At 46.6% G+C, this 21,095-nt stretch overlaps 1 protein-coding gene across 1 annotated transcript in view; it reads right to left on the bottom strand.

Annotated features, from left to right (window-relative positions):
• DNAH14 (dynein axonemal heavy chain 14) overlaps positions 1-21,095 on the bottom strand; it is a 2,000,441-nt gene that overhangs the window by 123,369 nt on the left and 1,855,977 nt on the right. Inside the window, exons 83-84 of the mRNA XM_069608705.1 lie at positions 18,069-18,181; positions 2,495-2,628 (exon numbers count right to left, since the gene is read on the bottom strand). Coding sequence (XP_069464806.1) covers positions 2,495-2,628; positions 18,069-18,181 — 247 coding nt within the window. The remainder of the gene's footprint in view (positions 1-2,494; positions 2,629-18,068; positions 18,182-21,095) is intronic.

Here is a 21,095-nt window from a genome sequence, read left to right on the forward strand (position 1 = left end):
TATGATAGGATATGATAGGATATGCTATGGCATTTATAACGCGCCTATGCACAAGTGTTTCAAGGCGCAACACGGCCAGTGAGGGGAAACAGAGGGAAGACAGAGACAACGATCTTACTAGGACAGGTGACATTGAGATTGCACAAGTGCAGGGGAGGGGGCAGAGGAAAAATGCGAGGGGGAGGGGGCAGTGCAGTACATAGGATCAACAGTAATAAATAAATAAAAACAATAGGTAAAAAGTGCAGCCAGCTTGTAGCAAGTGCAGACATCAAGTGTCAAGAGCTGGTGGGGACTGTAGGGATACAGAAACAGCCCCCAAGTGCAGGGGTTGCATGGGAGGCAGTGCAGGTGAGAAGCTGGAGGCGGAGGGGACCTGGGCCCGAGATCAGAGGGTAGCCAGGTGACCAGTGCAGTTTCAGTCTGGAGTTCAGCAGGGGAGAGGAGGAGAGAAAGCAGAAGCAAAGAGGAAGGTCTTGAGGTGCTTCCGGAACCGGAGATGGTTCTCCTCAAGTTTCAGGGAAGCAAGGAGGCTGTTTCAGAGGGAGACCCCAGCCGAAAAAAAGAGATCTACCACCAACTCGTTGGTTGGAGAAGCGACTGACCCTGAGGGATTTGGAGGTGGATGAGCGAAGAGCTCGAAAACAAAGATATTTAGGAAGACAGAGTTGAAGGTATTGAGGCCCCAGGCCCCAGAAGGCCTTGTGGACAATGCAGAGGGTTTTGAACTTAATCCTCGCAGACACTGGGAGCCAGTGCAGAGATTTCAGTCCTGGAGAGATACGATCCATGGACTCTCGCAGTCCTGTTCTGGATGAGTTGCAGAGGGCGGAGAGTAGAAGCAGGCAGATTTAGAAAGAGGCTATTGCAGTATTCTAGACTAGAGCGAACCAGAGCTCTAGAGACAGTGAGCTTCTGGGGTGAGGAGAGGAAAGGAAGAATACCTCTGAGGAGGTGCAGCTGGTGGTCTGACTTCTTAGAGGAGTCAGAGATGTGAGTAGAGAATGAGAGTATGGAATCGAAGTTGACCCCAAGGTCTGTAGCCTCACAGGTGGGAGAAGGAAGAGGGCCAAGAGAGGCCAGCCAGAGAGCGATAGGAAAGGAGGGAGCAGGTGAGCCGATGAGGAGAATCTCAGTCTTACATCAAGGATCCTGCATTGCCACAACCCTATACAATATGTTCACCCGGTCACTCTTCAACATCCTAGTCTACCTCGGCATAGCCTACACCAACTACAAGATCTATGCTACAATTCAGGCTTGGATGGCAGCTAATCACCTTTTTCTCAACAGCGACAAAATAGATATCCTGATTGTTGGCACTCCTAATGCCATCAAGGCCCTCAATAACCAATACACTGCCTTCGAGATCCACAACTGCACAATCCCCATCTCGACTTCGGTTAAGACTGTAGGAGTCTATCTTGATGCCTCACTGACTATGACTAGACAAGTAAGCGCCATGGCTGCTCAGCAGCCTACGCCACCAAGATCCTCAATGCCGCCCGACCCTCCCTCTCCAAAAATAATGGCCTTGCCCATGCAATCATCGGCTCTAAAACGGATTATTGCAATGTCCTATTCACAGGCACCTCCGCTGGAAATAGCCACAAACTTACATACAAAACAACGCTCTCAGAGCATCCCTCAATATTCCGAAAAGAGAACACATCTCCAAAAACCAGAAGAGAAGCACACTGGCCCCATTCAGGAGTGCATCACTTTCAAAACACTTTCCATTACCCACAAACGCCTTCCGAATACAGCTCCCCCATACCTGGCACTAAGAATCAACAAGGTTCACTCCACTAGGCCCACCAGAGCCTCCTACACAGACTGTCTAAATGTGCCTAAAGAAAAAAGATCCAAAGCCAGAGGTTCTAGCTTCCCCAACACTGCTGCCTAACTGTGGAATGACCTTCCCCACACCCCAAGAGCTGAGAAATCCTACTGGATCTTTCGTGAAGCGCTCAAGACTCAGCTATTCTCCTAACCCCATCCACCACTGACCCCTCCGACTCGTCAGACCCATTCCTACTATTGCACTGAACTGTATGATAAACTTGCATGACCTATGATTTGACCACTGTGTTAATGAAACTTTAATAAGCTGTGTAAATATACCTATGCTAGCCCTACTCTGTTAAATAACGACAACAGGGCTGAATTTCACAGTCTGGCCAATTGACTTGTACCTGCAACAGAGCATCAATGCCTCCTGGCTGTATGTGATGTGATATGATATGGCATTTATAACACGCCTATACACAAGTGCGCGCGATACAAATGGAATGAATGAATAAATAAATAAATACATGGGCGTGGTGAGTGGGGTGGAGCTGTTACACTCAAAGAGGGAGCCTTCCTGCGAAATGTATCGGCTGTACCACGAAATGTCCTCCTAGTGAGGCCTTGTCACAAGTCAGGCTCGAGAGCTGACGTAAATCGTTTGACTTCCGGCATTTATTTACCAGCGAGACCCGGTGTGCTGTACCTTGAGGGAAAAAGAAGCCGGAGAGCCAGAAGCTGCCGGGCTGTTCGGTGAATTCACTGCTGGACCCTTCTGCGTTGTTCCCCGTGGTCGCCGCCGTTTTGCTTTTCTTCTGGACGTCGGTCAAAAAGCCAAACCTGTGGGAAAAGAAAGGCCACATCCTTGTGGGTAATCCTCACTGGACTCGCGCGCTCAGCAAGCTTTGCATTCATTCGCTAAACAATACACGCCACACTGCTGGGCCAATGTATGCATTCACTGTGGATATTAATCTGCGTATTCACTCTGCTTATTAATATGCGCAAGCTTCACTAAATGCAATGTTATTTTTGTATCAATAGCGTCTAAGTCAAAACTACATACTACATAAAGAGGTTTTTTTTTCTTCTATTGTGTTGTCACGTTATGTTAAAATACAATAGGCGAGTAGAGGAGGGATGAGGGCAGATTATTTAAATGACTAATTTTTTCAAACGAAAAGTACAATCAGTGCTATAAAAATAGAAGCAATTAAGGAGGTCCCTGCGAAGCTTAAATGCCGAATCGTGGTAAATCTATTGAACGCACAGTGAGAACGCCAGCCAGACAGGAAAGCATTCTTCCAATTTGAACACCTGTACTCGGTAGCTTCTAGTGGCGAACGTCACTTATCCACTCAGTTGGATTTCAGTTGAGGAAGGAAGTAGCATTCAACTCCGACCCCCTACAACCCCCCCAGCCTAAAAAAGTAAAACTGATCGTGTTCTGCCATCTACTGCTAAAACAATAAATTGCGGTCATTTGGTCTTCGACTGTGCCTTGCAAAAGAGGATGTTACTGCTTTTCGAAAAGCTTTCCACACCAGGGTGTCTCAACGTGTAATGACAACATAGAACTTTCTAGTTCTTCAAGACTTCCTTTTCCCATCCCCTCGTCCCCATCCCTGTATAGTCATAACCTTTTCCCTCCTTTGTGTTTTATTCGCCTCTTTTCTAGGCCTCTCTCAAAACAGTCTTGGAACCTCCATGGATTCACAATCTCTTTCTAGAATGGCGTGGCCCACAGGGAGCTCAATAAGAATGGCCAAGTAACATGCTTATCTGTAATCTTAGCTTCTTGCCAAACTTCCCATAACTGCCCATTTCTAGAGACCTATAACCACTCTCCCACAGTTCCTGGACTTATAGTTGTATTCTCCAACTCAACCCACTTCCTGTCCCTAGATGATCTTAGATGGAAGAATACAACTCTGAAAAGGGCCACTAAATAATAGGGCCTTATGTCTGGGGACCCAAAGCCACCTTGCTCTTTCATGAACTCTCATCTACTGTATGGGATCCTAGTCCTCTTACGGTCCCAGAGGAATGTCTGGAGTTCCTTTTTCACTTCTTCTAGGAAGCTCCCCGGGACAGTCGCTGGTAGCATTATAAAGGAGAAAAGTTACCATGGTAGAATGTTCATTTTAATAGTGTTATGCTTTCCCATCCACCCTAGACCAAGCATGCTCCATCTGATATATGATATTATGGGTTATTTATAACGCGCTTAAAACCCAGAGGTTTCTAAATGCGGACCCGGGGATCGAACCTGTGGTGCTCGGTGTTGTCTTGCTTCCAACGCGAGCACGTTGCACCTGAGCTATCCTCTCAAGACCCTATCTACCCAAATCTACCTTCAAGCTTTTCCATAGTGGTGAGACGTTCAGTTCATATAACTTCCTGGCATCCCTTGTACCCTTGGGTATTTAAACCCTTGATCACAAATCTTATAGGCAATTCCTTTACTCCAGCCTGTATCTCTTCTCTGCCTGGTCCTACTAGTAGCTGGTGGGATTTGCTGAAATTTATTTTGTATCCTGACAGGTCCCCATACATATCTTTTTTCCTTCGCCAGTACCCCTAAAAAAACATAACCAGTCTTGTTATAAAGAGCAGGATATCGTCTGTGAACAGTCCTTACTATCGTGAACCCGCTAATCTCTCTGACTTCTCGTATCCTTTTTGTTAGGGTCTCAGGGCTCAAGTCGAGGGTACACGCGGGTGGACGGAGTCCAACACATTTCTTCAGAGGGTGGACTCAGTCCCCCCAGCTAAAACGATAAACATTTGTCGTCTCTGAATTAAGGAATTAAAGCCAACCTCAGGATCGAACCTCAGTCGCCAGTTTTCTGGACCAGACACTTCACCGCTGCACTATATAACCTGATGAAAAATACCAATGAACTAAAGGTGAAATGTCCCATTTCGCTACTACAGGTTCCAGGGAAAACATTTGTATTGCTTCTTGGTTTTTAAAACATGCACACCTTTAACGTTTTCAAAAACACTATTAGAAGAAAATATCATGTCTTGGTTTTGTGTGTGTTCATTTTCTGAAAGGTAAATGCCATTCGTCCTGTCAATTTGGGTGGTTGGGTGGTTGTGCAAATTTTTAGGACCTGACCTCTGTTCTCGAAGCAAATAGCAGGAGTGAGAGGGAGCTTCCCTGCCGTGGTCCTCTGTCCAATTGAAATCTGCGGGAGGTAACTTCATTAACTCTCACAGTCGCGTGCAGGTTTGAGTACAGAGCTTTTACCCATAACCGCCAGTTGTGCCAAATCCATATTATCTTCAATACCCCTTCTAGGATTTCTCTGCATCCAGTGAAAGAACCACTGGTTATTCTTCCCTTTCCTTCGCAAAATGTACCAAACGAATTGTTTTACAAACATTGCCTGCCCTGGTGGCTAGTACTTTGATCAGGATCTTTGCATTTACAATAAGTAAGAAATTACGTAATAAGTAAGAAATTGGCCTGTAAGCAGAGCAGTCCCTTTTGGCCTTTAACCTCTTTTGGAATAACTGTTATGATTGAGCCCAGAAATGAGTGAGGGACACCATTCCCAACCAGCACTGAGTTGTATACTTATGTCAGTATAGGTGCCAAGAGGCCTAAACATTCTGTCCCTGGGGACTTACCCGTCTTCTTCTTTCTAACTTCTTTCAGTAGATGATCATCTCTCACTTTCGAGAGTTTTATTGCACTCGGGTATTCTTTGATGGCTTACTCTGAGACTTGAGACCACATGGCAGAAAGCCTTTCATAATAGTCTGCAAAGTTCTCTGCTATCTCCCCAAAAGCTTGTTTCTAATTTCTGCCACTCTCCTTTCCCGTTCGTATTTTCTCAGCCTTCGGGACAGTAATACGTCTGCTTTTTCCCCTTTTTCATAGAACGTTTGTCCAAGGAACAATAGCTTGCAGTGTTCTTCCGCCACCAGTAACTCTTTCAATTCCTCCCTCTTGTCCCTTATCTGCGACCCTACGTCTGGGTTTAGAGCTTCTTGAGCATGCCATTCTATTTCCATCTCTTCTATTTTCTTACTCAGCTGGCTCTCCCTTTCTTTTCCCTTTGACCACCCAGCTATCAGTAATCCCCCAAATGCAGCCTCACCTGCGTCCCAAATGATTCAAGAGGCAACCTCCTTCATCATGTTTCGTTCAAACCAGCTTTCCATGTTATTCTTCCATAGAACTTCAAAAGATTGGATCTCTAATTAATAGACGGTTAAATTGCCAACTCACTTCTTTCCTCTAACTCACTTCTTTCCTCTATTAGAAGTTCCAAGCAGGCCATCACCAGGTCATGATCTAACCACGAGTCTCGACTATTTCAGTGTTTCCGCGAGTCATTGAACAGAACCAAATCTATTCTGGAGTACCTAGAATGTACCTGCGAGAAGTATGTGTAAGCCTTCTCCGTTTTAAGTGTCGACTCACCTGTATTTTTCAAATAGCTGACCAAGTTGACTTTGTCCTGTCACCCCTATCATCATCTCTCCTCCCCTTCACTGTGAGTCTGTCTCGGTTCGATAGATTACTTGATGGAAATCCCCACCTAGAATCCTATGTCCCTGCGCCCCCAACTATCACAATTCTCAAGGCCCTTTTTTTTGCCAATTCCTGTTGGCCTTGGTTAGGGGCATAACAAGTAGCTATGGTATACTGCTCATTCTTGTAACAACACTTGATCATCAACAATCTGTTAACCAAAGCTTTCTGAACCTTTAAATCCATCAACCTCAACGTGTTCCTTAAAATGATACCCATTCACAATTTCTCCATTTGCTGTGATGCCCAGAACGTTTTATTTATACCTGTCCCCTGGCGAGCTCTTTCCTCTCCCTCTTTGAAGTTTGTTTCTTGGTCTATGGGGACCTGGAGGCCACATCTCTTAAATTCCTGTGTCATCATGAACCATTTTTGTGGTATATTTAGCCCCCTTATATTCAAGGAGGAAATCTTCCTGCCTATTAGCTCTTCAACTTGGTTTGTCATGATTTGAATTACTTTTCTCTTGTTTTCCACCCCCTCATTGCAAAGAGATATGAATTTTTTAGTGCCTTTCCATTTTCCCTCAGTAGTTCTAAATTTTTAGTCGTTGGCTCAAATGATTTCTCAGGGTTTCTGGCTGGCAACGTTACCTTATCGCCCTTTTCCATTCCTTTTCCCATGTTTCCCTTCCCATCCCTCTCTTAACTTTATTATGTGGATTAATTTTAAGTTACTCACCGTAGTGACTAACGTACCCTTAGTCCTTAGTCCCCTTTCCTCCATACTGAATGGGTGTGGGCGGCCCTTCGAAGGGACGGGAGACAGAACCTTTTTCACGAGAAAAAACCTTCTTCCCCTTTAAATGTAGAGGCGCGCAGGGGTGCGGCCCTGGGAGCATGCGCTGCCCTGACTCCGCCCTCCGACGCCACACCTCAGTCCCCATAGACATGTCGACAATAGATTAACATTGCCTAATGACACTAGTTTTATTAGGGGGGAGGATGGTGGGATGTATGGAGGAAGGGGACTAAGGACTAAGAAAGAGTATGTTAATCATTACGGTGAGTAACTTATAATTACTCTTACGTCCCGTCCCATTTCCTCTCTACTGCAGGGGCGATTACAACTGGCTGTAGCACCAGGGTGGAGAGGAGACCCTCCTTAAGCAAACAGGTTTCTAAGAACCGCCTGTCCGAAAGCCGGTCTGATCTAGAACCAGCATCCAAACAGTAGTGCTTGCAGAAAGCCGAAGGGGTGGTCCATGTGGCCGCCCTGATTATGACTTGCCAGGGGACATGCTGCTGGAAAGTGATGGCCGCTGCCTTGGCACTGACCGAGTGGGCGTGCGTGTTGGCCGGCAGTGGCTTGTGCTGTCCCTCGTAAGCTTCTTTGATGGCGGAGACATCCAACGGGCTATGGAGGCCATAGAGGCTCAATACCCCGGTCTTGATCCGCCGAAGGTGACAAAAAGCGTGTCTGACTTGCGGAAGCTGTTAGGGAGAATTCTCATTCAATGGCTAATTTCCCTTACCTAGTGAGTCCCTCAGCAGCTTTGCTGGATTTCTGGAGTTTATTTTTTTCACTTGGTAAGAGCGTGAGCTTTTCCCCCACTCTTACCCATGTTTTGCCATGTGCATTTCATCTGTTTTTGTGATTGTGGGCTCTGGAGTACACCACTTCAGTAGCCCCCTTCTTTTGTGTGTTACACAGCACCTTCAGTGCAATGACACAGGGTTGTCTTTTAGACTTCCTACCGACTCCATTTCTGGGGCTGACTACTGTCCCCCAGAAAAGGGTAAAGTTGCCATTAACTTTACTTAGTCATTTAACCACAGATCCAGTACACGCCATCTTACATGGTGTATTGGAAAGGGTTACTTCTTAGAACTTTGTATCTGTACCTCCTAGAGCATTGTTTCGCTCTTTTAACATTTGGACTTGGCTGGTGGCAGTGATATCTACCCTAATCTTTCTACCGCGATTATACTATATAAACATGGTATTGCTGTGGGCTATTATATTAGCCTCGAACTTAAACCGCTTGACCAAATACTTTTTCTTTTGGCTCCGGTCGGGTTTATTCCCCATTTCCTTTTGTTAAAGTCCTTCATGTGTTTTACTTTGCTTACTGTCTTTTGGCGGGCTTCTGCCAAGAAGCCCTCCTCTAGGCGCCTGGGTGTCTAGGTGGGCTGAATGTGAGGGAGGGGTGTAGTCACACCCTGCCCAGGGTATCCTAGGAAACCCAAGTTGCACTTTGCCTGCTTCGTGATTGACAGCCAGGCTGTGTGAATGGGGGATTTTCGCATAAAAGGCAGGACTCTTGGTTTGGAAGTCAGAGTCGCCACTGGAACTACAAGGAACCGAAGAGAAGTGGAGAAGAAGTCGGCTGCTGCAACTATCCCGTCCCGGTGAAGCCCTGCTGCAGTCCTGAGCTATCTACCCTTCAACGACTAGAGAAGATCCAGTCCGGAGTCTTCTTCTCTTGAGCCTGGTGGGGATAACCAGCTCATCTTTTACAGCCAGAGGAACCTCTTTGTGGTCAAAATCGCTGCACACTGCTGTAGTGGTCTGGATAGCCATCTGAAGAGCCTCTCTTGTTTTTAAGGAGCGCACCTTTTATTCACCGTCGCTGCTGCCGGCTTTAGCCCTGTGTGGCGCAGACCCCTCTCGACGACGTCCTTCTTGCCGAAGCTCCAGGAACCGTGGGTCTGCAGGAAACTACCAGGAACAACTGCCGTGGCACCAGCTTCTTCATTGAATAAGGTACTGTGTTCTGCTTGAGGAATTCGGGTGAATCCCTTTTTCTCCTACTAAAAGGCTTGTCCTCATCTTCCCTCCTTCTTATAACTTTTGCTTCCACCATTGACAATATCTAAGTACTCCTGGCTACGTTGAATCATGAACTGTCCGACTGTGTGATCCTTGACTTCAGGAACCCGGTTCCACTTGACCCTGGCTCCGGCCTATTGACTCTTGAATTTCTGTCCATGAGTGTTCTCTGATTCTGTTTTCCTTGACAAAAGTATTGTCTATGATTTTTGCCCCCAACTCTCTCTGGGTATCTCAGGTGCTTGCCGGGGATACGTGTTTATTTAGTAAGACTGAACTGTCATTACTGTCAAAAAGTGATCGCATATGTATTCACGGTAACATTTCTTGTTTCACAATACCGGTCGGTTAAACCATAGGGTACTTACCTTGAGTTATACTATACCAAGTGAATTGGTTGTGTGTAGTGTATTTTACGTGTGGTTTTGAATTTAAAAGAAGTGTTGTGTTTTATAACAGATGGTTTAAAAATAAATGTACTTCTATTTTTTACCTGAAACCTTGAGTCAGTGTTTGTTTGAGTCACAGTAATTGTGGTCCCTTTGTGTAATCTCTGTTCCTGCTCATATACTCTTGAGATAAGCCTGGCTGCTCCGCTACTGCTACCACTTTAACATAGTAGTACAGGCTTGTGCCAAAGGTTAATCTTAATTGTCTGTAGTGGTCCCTAAGGGCACTGCACAGGATTCTGCCTAACAGAAGCCCTTGGTCCTGTCCAAATAGAATTTCAGAGCATGCCTGAGATCAAGACAGTGCAGCACTCTCTGTGCCTTGTCTTTGGGCTCATCAAAAAACGTAGGTAGCACTATCTCTTCGTTCAGATGGAATGCGCAAGGCACCTTGGGCAAGAATGCTGGGTGTGTCCGCAGGACTACTTTATTCCTGTGAAAGGTAGTATATGGCTCTGAGGTGACCAGCACCTGGATTTCGCTGATTCTGCAAGCCGAGGTGAGGCCGACTAGCAAGGCCGTCTTAATGGTGACCAGCCTGATGTCCGCGGACGCCATTGGTTCAAATGGTTTGTGCGCCTGGGCACCCAGAACTATGTTGAGGTCCTACACAGGGTGTGGCCTCTTGATGGGCGGGTAGAGCCTGGCGAGTCCCATCAAATGTTTCCTGACAATCGGGTTGGAAGAGAAAAAAATCCCATCGCAAGTGGATTGGACTCCTGGCCAAGAGGTCCTTGTGATGGAGCCTACCAATCCTCGAGCTTTGGCAGATAAATGGACTGGACCCTTCAGGATAATCTCCAAGATGGGCGAGGTCAATTATCTGGTTGACATGGGAGTCCCTGGGGTAGCCCCTCAGGTATTCCATGTTAACATGCTCAAGCCTTTCCACCGGCGAGCCGAAGTCTCATGTCTCTTGCTGGCTTCAGAGCAAGAAGAGGATGAGAGTGAGCCCCTTCCTGATTTGCTGCACAGCAACCCTCAGGATGGCTCAGTGGAGGGAGTATATCTCTCTCCAGATCTGACGACAGAGCAGCAGAGGGCCTGCAGGGCTTTGCTCAGGCAGTATGCCTCTCTGTTTTCACTGACACCAGGCCTTACACCGTGGTCTAGGCACGTAATTGACACTGGTGACAGTGTGCCTGTCAAAAGCAGGTACTACCGTATGTCAGATACTGTTAAGAACCACATCCAGGCTGAGGTCGCCAAGATGTTGGATCTGGGTGTTATTGAACCCTCAACCAGTCCCTGGTCCTGTGGTTCTTGTCCCCAAGGCAAGTTCCCAGGCAGGTACCAAGGATTGGAGGTTCTGTGTGGACTACCGAGGAGTCAATGCCGTTACCAAAACTGACGTGCACCCATTGCCCCAGGCTGATGAGCTCGTGGACACCATAGGGGCTGCCAAATTTGTGAGCACCTTTGACCTTACCCCAGGCTATTGGCAAATAGCTCTGACGGACCATGCCAAGGAAAAGACGCTGTTCTCAACCCCAGAGGGACTCTACCAGTTCAGGGTCATGCCCTTTGGGTTGAAGAATGCCACTGCCACCTTCCAGAGATTGGTCAATCATGCGCTCCGTGGGTTGGAAGCCTTTTGTGTGGCCTACTTGGACGACATTGCCATCTACAGTTCCACCTGGGAAGAGCATTTGACACATATGGATAAGGTGTTGCAGGCCTTGAAAAGGGCTAACCTCACTATCAAGGTCACCAAGTGCTAGATAGCTCAGGGGAAATTCACGTATCTTGGTCATGAGGTAGGAGGGAGTCAAATCCAACCTCTCCCCAGTAAAGTACAGGATGTACATGACTGGGAGACTCCCACTACTCAAACCGAGGTGACAGCCTTTTTGGGCCTCACTAGGTATTATCGCAATTTCATGGCGGACTATGGAACCATAGCTGCACCACTGACAGCTCTGACTTCACCCAAACAGCCTAGGAAGGTTATTTGGAGGCAAGACTGTCAGAGGGCCTTTGATGGCTTGAAAGAAAGTCTGTGTAGAGCACCCATGTTGTGTGCGCCTGATTACAGCAAGCCCTTTATCTTTCAAACTGACACCTGCAACACCGGAATTGGAGCTGTCTTGTCCCGGTTAGATGACAAAGGAAGAGAACATCCGATCATATTCATCAGTAGACAACTTAAGGGTAGGGAACTTAGGTGGGCTACTGTTGAAAAGGAATGTTTTAGTATAGTTTGGAGCCTTAGGTGGTTTAGACCCTACATTTCCGGGTCTACCTTCAAGGTCCAAACCGATCATAAGTCGCTGAAGTGGGTTATGCAGATGAAGGGTGAAAACCTGAAGCTGCTCAGGTGGTCCATTAGCCTGCAAGGTCTAGACTTCACCATAGAGCATAGACCAGGGAAGAGTCACCATAATGCAGATGGCCTTTCCAGAAGGTATGTTGACCGTCTCGGATGAGATATCCCGTGGGAGATTAGGCACCCTAACCTCAGTCTGGGGGGCGGGGAGCGACTGTGATGCTGAAAATGCATCATAGGGACAGGGCCTCTGTATCCTTGTCCTTTACTGTTTTTTTATCATGTGTTCTGTCATGTTTTCCGCGCAGGTGTTGATGTGGGACTCCTGGCGGTGCAGCTATCTCTTTTGTTTTGGTGTACAGTCCCATGGGATACCCTTATGGCACCCATGGGTGGGGGTACAACCCTGTGCCCCTAGTGTATGTTTTGGGGCACCTGTGTGTGGCCCACAGAGCAAGGTACGGGCCGGTGGCAGCTCCGTGCTGAATTGACTGGTGCCCTGAGCGTCCTCCATTTTGGGATGCCCAGGCCCTGTCATTGGAATCGGTAGATTCCTGATGGAGACAAGATGGCCCCTGTGGCCTCTTGCCTTCCATCGCCTGTTACCTTGATCTTCCCGAAGTCCCGGGAAGCCCTGACTCCTAGCCTTCCCAACGACTGTATGTTGTGGGTACACCTGTAGGCGGGACCTTGGTGAATGGAGTGTGTGATGAATCGACACTTCTTGTTGTGGATGTCTGGTATCTGGTGTTTGACACAATGACTGAGACAGCCCTGCCCAAAACTGGAATGAATGCAGTGTGGAGTGTTGAATGGCGTGGTACTTGTCCAAATCCACATTCTGTGTTGTGAGTGTCTGGATGGAGAAGAATGGCCTGAATGCACCGTGCGCCTGATGGGCTGACTGACTGCTGAATGCCCTTCAAAGTGACTGGCTGCCTGAGTGTGACCCAGCAAAATGAATGTGAGATCAACAGTATATCTGGGGACCTCTCACTGCTAGGAATCGTGTTCAGAAGCTGACGTCCAAACATCGAAGAGTAACTGGAGTGAAACTGAAGCTTGACCTTGAAGCCCTGCTGGAAGAGAAGAATTGCTGTTGCTCTTCTTCATCAATCTGAAAGCTGCTGTGTCTCCAAGGACTGTCCCAGAGAGGACCTGGTAAGGCGCCCTCTTCCCGAGCTGCAAGGGACCATCATGCACCAGCTGATCTTTGCCAAAGCTCCCTGGTAGACAGACCTACGAAAGGCTGCCGACAGGAGATGGGGACTGCCACAGAATCCCAAAGAGAAGCACCCGGACTGTTGTCCACTACAATCGATGACCGCTGTCGCCGACCGGATCCGCCGTGCTCCCGTTGCCTAAGAACATTTGATTTATGAACGCGCTCGTCCGCCCAGCCGCCTGCCTTATCCTGTCGGAGAAGGCCAGGCCGTCGACTTGCCGAGGAGCATCCGCCGGTTGGTTTCCTGCCACCCAAAGACCACAAAAACGCTGACGACTCGACGCCCTTGCTGGGCCAGAGTTTTTCAAACTCTTTGCGGTCCAGAACTATCGACATCGAGGTGCCCCGCACACCTCTTCCTTGCAGGACGTTTACGCTTCCCCGACGACGTCCATCGCTAGGAAAGAAGCTGGAACTTCACCGCCCTAGTGCACCCTGTTCTTCGCCGGATGTTCAACGACCTGTGACGCCTGCCTTAAAGGGAGGGCACTCAAGAAGGGCCGTCGATTCACCGACGAGGAACGCTACAACACCAAGTACTTTGAGGTTGCTGAACTATTGGAAAGACTCTTGTGAACAATATATGGACTGGGCTTGGGATATATCTTTATTCTATAGGTTGCCCAGGTGGGGGGATCTCCACACAGAGCTGTGTCTAGCGGTAGGGGCCAGTATTCTGCCAATTGTTCTAACCAACTGCTTTCCTCTTATATCTATTGTTGGTTTCCTTTACGAACTGATTTGTGTGACATTTAACCGTACAGATTGAATAGTAATTGTGGTACCACGTAGAACTGTATAGATTTGCCATTATAGATAACCGAGTACAAAGTGAGTTATCGTGATGTTGTACATAACCTTGAATATTAATTATACAAAGACTGTGCTTTAACTAATACGGTGTCTCGACATTCCTTTGTGGGTGCTTGGGGACTAAACTGTACTTAAGAACCAGCCTGCATCACCTCCCGAGCAGCTAGTCCTTGATTGCTCGACCAGCACTACCCTACAGAGAATCTTGGCTGGGGTCCTCTGGGCCTCTCCTCTGCCATATAGAGAGCAGAGGTACAGACCCCACCCTCCGGTCTTTACAATGGTATGTTATGTTGATTTATACTGCACACTGCTCCCACACAAGGGCAGTCTCCAGGCGCTCATGTGGCTCTGCAAGAAAGAGAACAGGCTTCGTTAGTGAGGCAGAGTGATAGGATAGTTCCAGAACCAAGAGAAACTGGTGACTGTGTGGGTTGGCTTGCAGATGGTTGGTTGCGTGCACTGGTTTATTGTATCCGTACGGGTAAGGTCCAAAGCCTGGGTTGTTTCTATGTGACTGTTTGTTATGTAGGAGTGTGTCTGTGTGTTTTATGTGTAGATTGGATGGTATTTCAGGTTGTGTGGACTGGCTTGTTGTATCCGTATGAGTACAGTCCAGTGTCCAGGTTTGTTGTTGTAAGCCTATGTTACTTATGTTGGGCAGTCTATGCTTGGGGGAGTTTACAATGTGCATGTATAGGAAATGTATGTGGGGCACTGTGGGACAGTCAGTGTGAGTGGGCGGAGTGTGTGGGGGACACGTGTGGAAAGAATAGTGTTTTGTGGGCAGCATGTGCATTTGGTGGGCAGTGTGTTTGGGGGGCAGTGCTAGTGTGTGGGCCGTGTGTGTGTGTGACCTGTGTGTGTGTGTGGAAAGCATGCGCAGGCAGTGTGTGGTGGGAAGCGTATGAGGGGTGTGTGTGTGGAGCGTTGTGTGGGGTAATTGCATGCTGTTATGTTATGTTACTTGGCATTTATATAGCGCCTTATGTATCATTGGTATGACCTCAAAGCGCTGGTGGGTTGACTGCCCTCAGGAACTGCAGTTCAAGTCAGTAGAGAGAGAGAGTGTCATATGGTGCGTGGGCGCACCGGATATGTGTGCAGCTGATGTGGTTATTGCATGATAGCTGCTTCTTAGCGGTAGGTGTGGTGCTGAGGAAATCAGTTGGATGTGTTGAGTCTGGAGGGTGGACATCCAGACTGAGTACTGGCTGCGTTAGGCCTGAGGAGATGCTTAAGCTAGCCGGTATGTGCTCAGCTAGCTGTGTTTTATTAGGATGATGAGGTGTTTGTGGGGTCATGTTAGAATGAGAACAGCTAAGCCGAATGTGGCATAGCATAGCTGTGTTCTAGTTGAATGATGGTGTATAGGAGAGAATAAGCGTAGTAGTGGGATATGGTGGTTATAAGCATAGCACCTGCGACCAAGCACGAGAGCAGGACAGGGGTCATACATGGCGGCACACGTATATAAAGTGACAGGATGGATAGGGTAAACATGTGATACAGATAACATGGGGATACAGGTACATAGCATATACATAGCGTAAATAGGAGATACAGAGATATACAGAGATATATCCACTCCATCCAATCCATCTACTCTGTTCTTTCCATCCGCTCCATCCACCTTTTCCATCTGTTCTATTTGTTCCATCCATTCCTTCCTTTCCATACACTCCATCATTTCCATCTGCTTTAACCGCTCAATCCACTCCATCCGTTCTTTCCACTCCATCCGATCCGTCGGTCCATCCACTCTAACCGCTCCATCCTTTCCAGCCACTCCATCCTTTCCATCCACTCCGCCCCTGACATCCACTCCATCCTTTCCATCGACGCCATCCTTTCCATCTGTCCCATCCTTTCCATCCACTCTATCTTTTTCATACACTCCATCCGTTCTATATTCAATCTATCCATTCCAACCACTTCATCCGTTCTATCTGTTCCATCCATTCCATCTGTTCCATCCGTTCCATCTGTTTCATACGTTTCACCCTTTCCATCTTTTCCCTTCTTTTTCTATCTTTTCCATCTACTGCATCCACTCTGCCCACTCCATTTACTCTATCCTTCATCCACTCTATCTTTTCGAACCACTCCATCCACTCCAATCCGTTCTATTCATCCGTTCCATCCGCTCCGTCCGTTCTATCCGCTCCGTCCGTTCTATCCGCTCCGTCCGTTCTATCCGCTCCGTCCGTTCTATCCGCTCCGTCCGTTCTATCCGCTCCGTCCGTTCTATCCATGTGTTGGGACTGTGAGTGTGGTGAGCAGTGTCTGTGGGGGTACTGTTCATTGTAACATTGTGTCTTAGTGTGTGTGTGTGTGTGTGTGCAGTTTTTAAGGGTGTGGGGTACCGTGTGTGAGGAGGCAGTGTGTGTTGGAAGTGGCTGTGTGGAGAGGACAGTGTGTGTGTGTGTGCGTTTGAGAGAGTGTGTATGTGTATGTGATAGAAATCCAATCTTCTATCCTATACCTCAATGATCTTGTACGCAGTCCACAACTTACTTAAAAAAAAGCTCTATTCGTCTAGAAAAAAATCCAACTAACCCAGCACCACAAAAAGAAACAAATAGGCTAACTCACGGCGTGCAAAAAAAACAGAACGAATGAATGAACGGGACTTCGTCTGCCAGTGCAGGCTTCCGGAGATGGTTGGTGATGTGCAGGGACCTTGCAAAGGGCGTCAAGATTGACCTCCTTTTAGGTCGTGCTTCAGTTTCTATTTACACTAATGGCAATCAGCTGCACATCAAGCCTGAGACGTGCAGATGATTGACAGCATGGTAGAAGAGTCAGCATTGGGTGTGATTTAGGCGGGATGGGGAGGTAAGTGACATATACCTTTGCATGGCCATGGGCGGTGACAGGGAAGACAAATACACGTATGGAAGCTGAGCGCCCCTCCTCACATGCCTTCTCCCCTATGTCTTCTATCCCCATGTCAGTACATTCGGCTTTATAGGTGGTTAGAGCCTTGGGCCAAGTCCTAAAAATTAAAGTGGGGGATTCATCAACAAATGCAGCGGGATGTGACTGTCGCCAGAAATTAGCATATCAAGGTCAAATGTGCACATTTCATGAAATTAGCTTTGCAAAACCACCCAAATTACACAGGACGAATGCCATTTGACTTTCATAAACTTAACACACACAAAACCAAGAGAGGATTTTTTCTTCTAATTGTGTTTTTGAAAACGTTAAAAGGTGTGCATGTGCTAAACTCCAAGAACCAATACAAAGGTTTTCCCTGGAACCTGCTGTACCGAAATGGGACATTTCACCTTTAGCTCTTTGGTATTTTTCATCAGGTTATACAGTGCAGTGGTGAAGGGTCCCGTGACTGCCGTTGGATCCTGAGGTTGGCTTTAATTCATAAATTCAAAGAGGACATTCAATGTTTATCTTTTTAGCTGGGGGGACTGAGTCCACACTGAAAAAATCTGTTGGACTCGGTTCACCCGCGTGTACCCTCGACTTGAGCCCTGGTTAGTGCCATCTAATTGCCAAAACCTAAAAGCTCTTTTACATACTGGGCTGGTAGAGACCAAGAGTTACTAAATGGCTGTGGGTAGTATTTGTGTCTGTGGAAAACAGAACCAGTCAAACGCAAATCATTCTGTACCCACCCCCAAAATGCTCAGTCCACAGCAAAAAGATGGGACCCCCTCCGCCCTCACCACAAGGCAATATATACAACCTAAGCTATGCTTCCATTTTATGAGGCCTTGTGGCTAAGCGTGCCCCATGTGCGGTGAGGCCTTTGCACGTTACTCTTGCACCAAGTGATGAATTCACCTCCCGCTGGTCACTGCTGTTAAGAAAGATGCCTGAAGCATACCATGCTAAGAAAACTCTTTAAAGAACCCGAGATTTTAAAACGTTGCTTCCCCCATATTCGTATTTCATTTCTTTCTTTCGGAGATGGCACTATGCGTTGAACAAGTCGCCAAAGTAATCAAATAAAAATACATCCATCGTAACTGAATTAAAGACCTTACTTTCTCAGAAAATGTAGAACGACTAATTGGAATGTTGCTGTGTAACATAGGGCATATAGAAACGTGTCTTTCCTACTGCACGCTGTCAGACACAGCTTTTTGATACACACTCTCAAAGCTGCAGTTTAGCTTTGTATCATAACGTGTGGTTTACTAGGCACTCTTCACAACCAGGCTATAAGAAAGGCACGTTTACCTCTGCTTTATACAGTTGACAACGTGGTTTGCCCACGTGGCAAAGAAGTCGACTCGCTGGATGAGGTCTTCAACCCAGGAACCCAGCGATTTGCAGGACTCGTAGGAGTGTTGCTGTTGTAAACAAACACACGGGCACAATGAACGATTTAAGAAAACAGCTCAGCTACAGTTTCATATGATGCTTTGCTTATTGACATTAAGATGTGTTGAGCCAATTGTCATGATTCAGGCCCACAGATGTCCAAAACATTAGTATTTTCATTTCACATCTACATTGTTTAAAATATATATAATCAATTGAAGCAAACACATAGTAATAAGTCAGCAAACAATACATTCAAATAACGCGTGGCTTCCAATACTGCTGCATAAATATGTAAAACGTTGTTTACCGTGTGTGCGGTTAATGGCAGTATTCCCCCGGTCATGGATAGTAAAGTAGGGACTAAAATGTAGCAGGTAAGGAGGCAGATGTGAAAATACTGTAGACAATGACTGGCTCTTAAGTCTCAGCTGGTCTGTGGCACAGCCACTGGTCAAGTGAACTCCACGAAGAGGCTTGCCTTAGCAAACACAGTTCCGCTCTGAGGCGGAAAGCAGTTTGGAGAATGGCAAAGAATGTTGAAGAAGTTTCTTTTTCACATTTATTATCTTAAAGCCACTTTATAAATGGCCCCTAATGACAAACAAACTTAAGTCTTGCTTGTTCATGTTCTAGCAAATGATATACACAATACATACCAGTAAAAGTCTTTCTATGCCTTGATTGTGTTTAGAGTTCCATGTTTTGCATAGCCCGCCATCTATTGGTTGATGCAGAGTATTACAAGATGGTTTTCCAAAAGTGAAAGGGCATTGACATATGTGGTGATCAATGCTGCTCCTAATAGGGGATTCATTGCCATTGAAATCTTGCCAGGAATGTGGTAGAGTATGTCCCTGATTCTGAAGTGGCACGATATCTTGTTCACTGAACTATAAATCTATGTGTATATAGTCCTGCATGGGCTAGACTACTGTTTGCTTTGCTTCAAGGTCACAGCGACCTGAGGCACTTAAGGGTTACACAGCTCCTATTTGTCGCTGCATAGGACCAGGGGCCTTGCGTGAGAAGCCACTCTGTGCCATTACCAAGAGGAGTAGCTGTTAGCCACCTTAAACCCTTATTTTCTTTAAGCCTTCTTCCGACTTCCTCAGAAGAACTTACCCCAGTTTAAGTTAGCTTTTTCCCCTCTTGTGTCTCATCCAATCTCTTACCCACTTCCACACTACTCTTCACCAGGTATCCCAATTGTTTTACTAGTCCCTTCCTAGTGGTAACATTCCTCCTGGCTTGAAAACCTCAGTAGTCTCATATATCCACGGATTGCTCAGCCTGATCCAACTATAGCCCCGTCTCCTTTCCTTAAGCCTTTTTTACAACCCCTGAGGAGATCATCTACATTTATCTACCTGCAGCCTTGGTTCCAAAAAATGAACTCGACCGAAACAGCACTCGCTCATGTTTTGGAATCTGGCACTCAAACATGGTCACCCCTTGATTCCTATACTAGCACTTCCTCATGCCTTGGCCCTTAAAACTCAAACATGGTCACCCGTTGATTTGGTTCTATGTCTTTATCCTGCACAATGGAGGTTGTTCCACCCCAAATTTTCCCTTTTTTTGCCATCCTGGAGCACTCTCCAAAAGGTAGCTTTTTTGTGCCATCAGGGGGTTTCACCTCTGACCCTCTTTTGGCACCACTCCTCCACCCTGACCCCACTCCCCTCTCACCTAACCTGTAGCAAACCGGCTCTTCCGGTGAACTTCCACTGCGCTTACCTGCTCCCACAATGTTTTTTCCATTAGGTGTTTTCTCGCCCGTTCCCTGCCACATCATGGTCATGGGCACGTGCTCCCCTGCTCCCACAACATCCCTCTTATGGCCTTCATTTAGGCAGCATTTGCTGGGTGGTCGTTTGAAAGGCAGCCCAAGAAACAGGCTTACAGACCAGGCACATTGATTCCTCGACTAGTTCTCCCTCATGCCTTGGAACCAAATGCTCAAAATGGTCACACCTTGATTCCCGAACTAGCACTCCCTTGAAACATGGTACTCAAACATGGCCACCCATGAGTCCTGGACTATTTAAATCAAAATTTAGTGTAAAGTAAGTCATCCGCGATCACTACAGACAGAAGTACAGATACGCAGCATGCAGCCAAGTTTACTCCTAAAAAACAGGCAACAGCTCTCACCAAAAAAGCAGGGGAAAAACTGAGAAAAGAACTAGGAGCCTACGTCCTGTTCCCACTCAAACAGCTCCACTGATATCTATGGGTCACTCGTACCAGCAGGCAGTGCCACAGAAACGAGCTGTACAGTTACTGCCTGATATGAAGCAAAATGTTAAGGTACAAAGTGGCCTATGATTAGCATGCATCAATAGGTACAAAGAAGTATGGTTTGCAAAAGGATTTCTGTGTCAGATGTAATACCCTCCTCTAGGAACAGAAATTACATTTGTACTCCCAACTTAAAAAAAAATATGCAGTAAAATACTGACACTTTAAGAGCTTACGAGTATCCCTGCCTACACATGTAGTATGTTGTAGTATCTATGCACAGCATCCCGGGCCAAGCAATATTAAGTGTTTGGAGAACAGCTATTTACTTCTGGAGCACAGAGCATGTGAAGGCCGTGGACCCAAGCGTCAGTGTAGCATCGGCATTAAAGCCATTCTTTTTCTATTTGGTATTTTGGTTAAATAAACCTTTTAACACATCATACATATACACTTCAAATAAAAAAGCCTAAAACGACTAAAATACATATACTATTCATATGATAAAAACGATTACATAATTCGAAATTGTTAAAATTCATACTGTTGAAATGATCTCATTTCATTACTTGATCTTAGTCAATTCAAATTTAGTAAACATTCAGAAAAAACATCAGATGAATCCAACCCATAGACTTTTAACTTCCATAGTTTATCTATCTCCCACCAATACCGCTTTTCCGTAATCAAAGTGATTGC

Source organism: Ambystoma mexicanum, chromosome 4q, assembly GCF_040938575.1.
Source record: "Ambystoma mexicanum isolate Mex_15411 chromosome 4q, UKY_AmexF1_1, whole genome shotgun sequence".
NCBI classification, from domain to species: Eukaryota; Metazoa; Chordata; class Amphibia; order Caudata; family Ambystomatidae; genus Ambystoma; species Ambystoma mexicanum.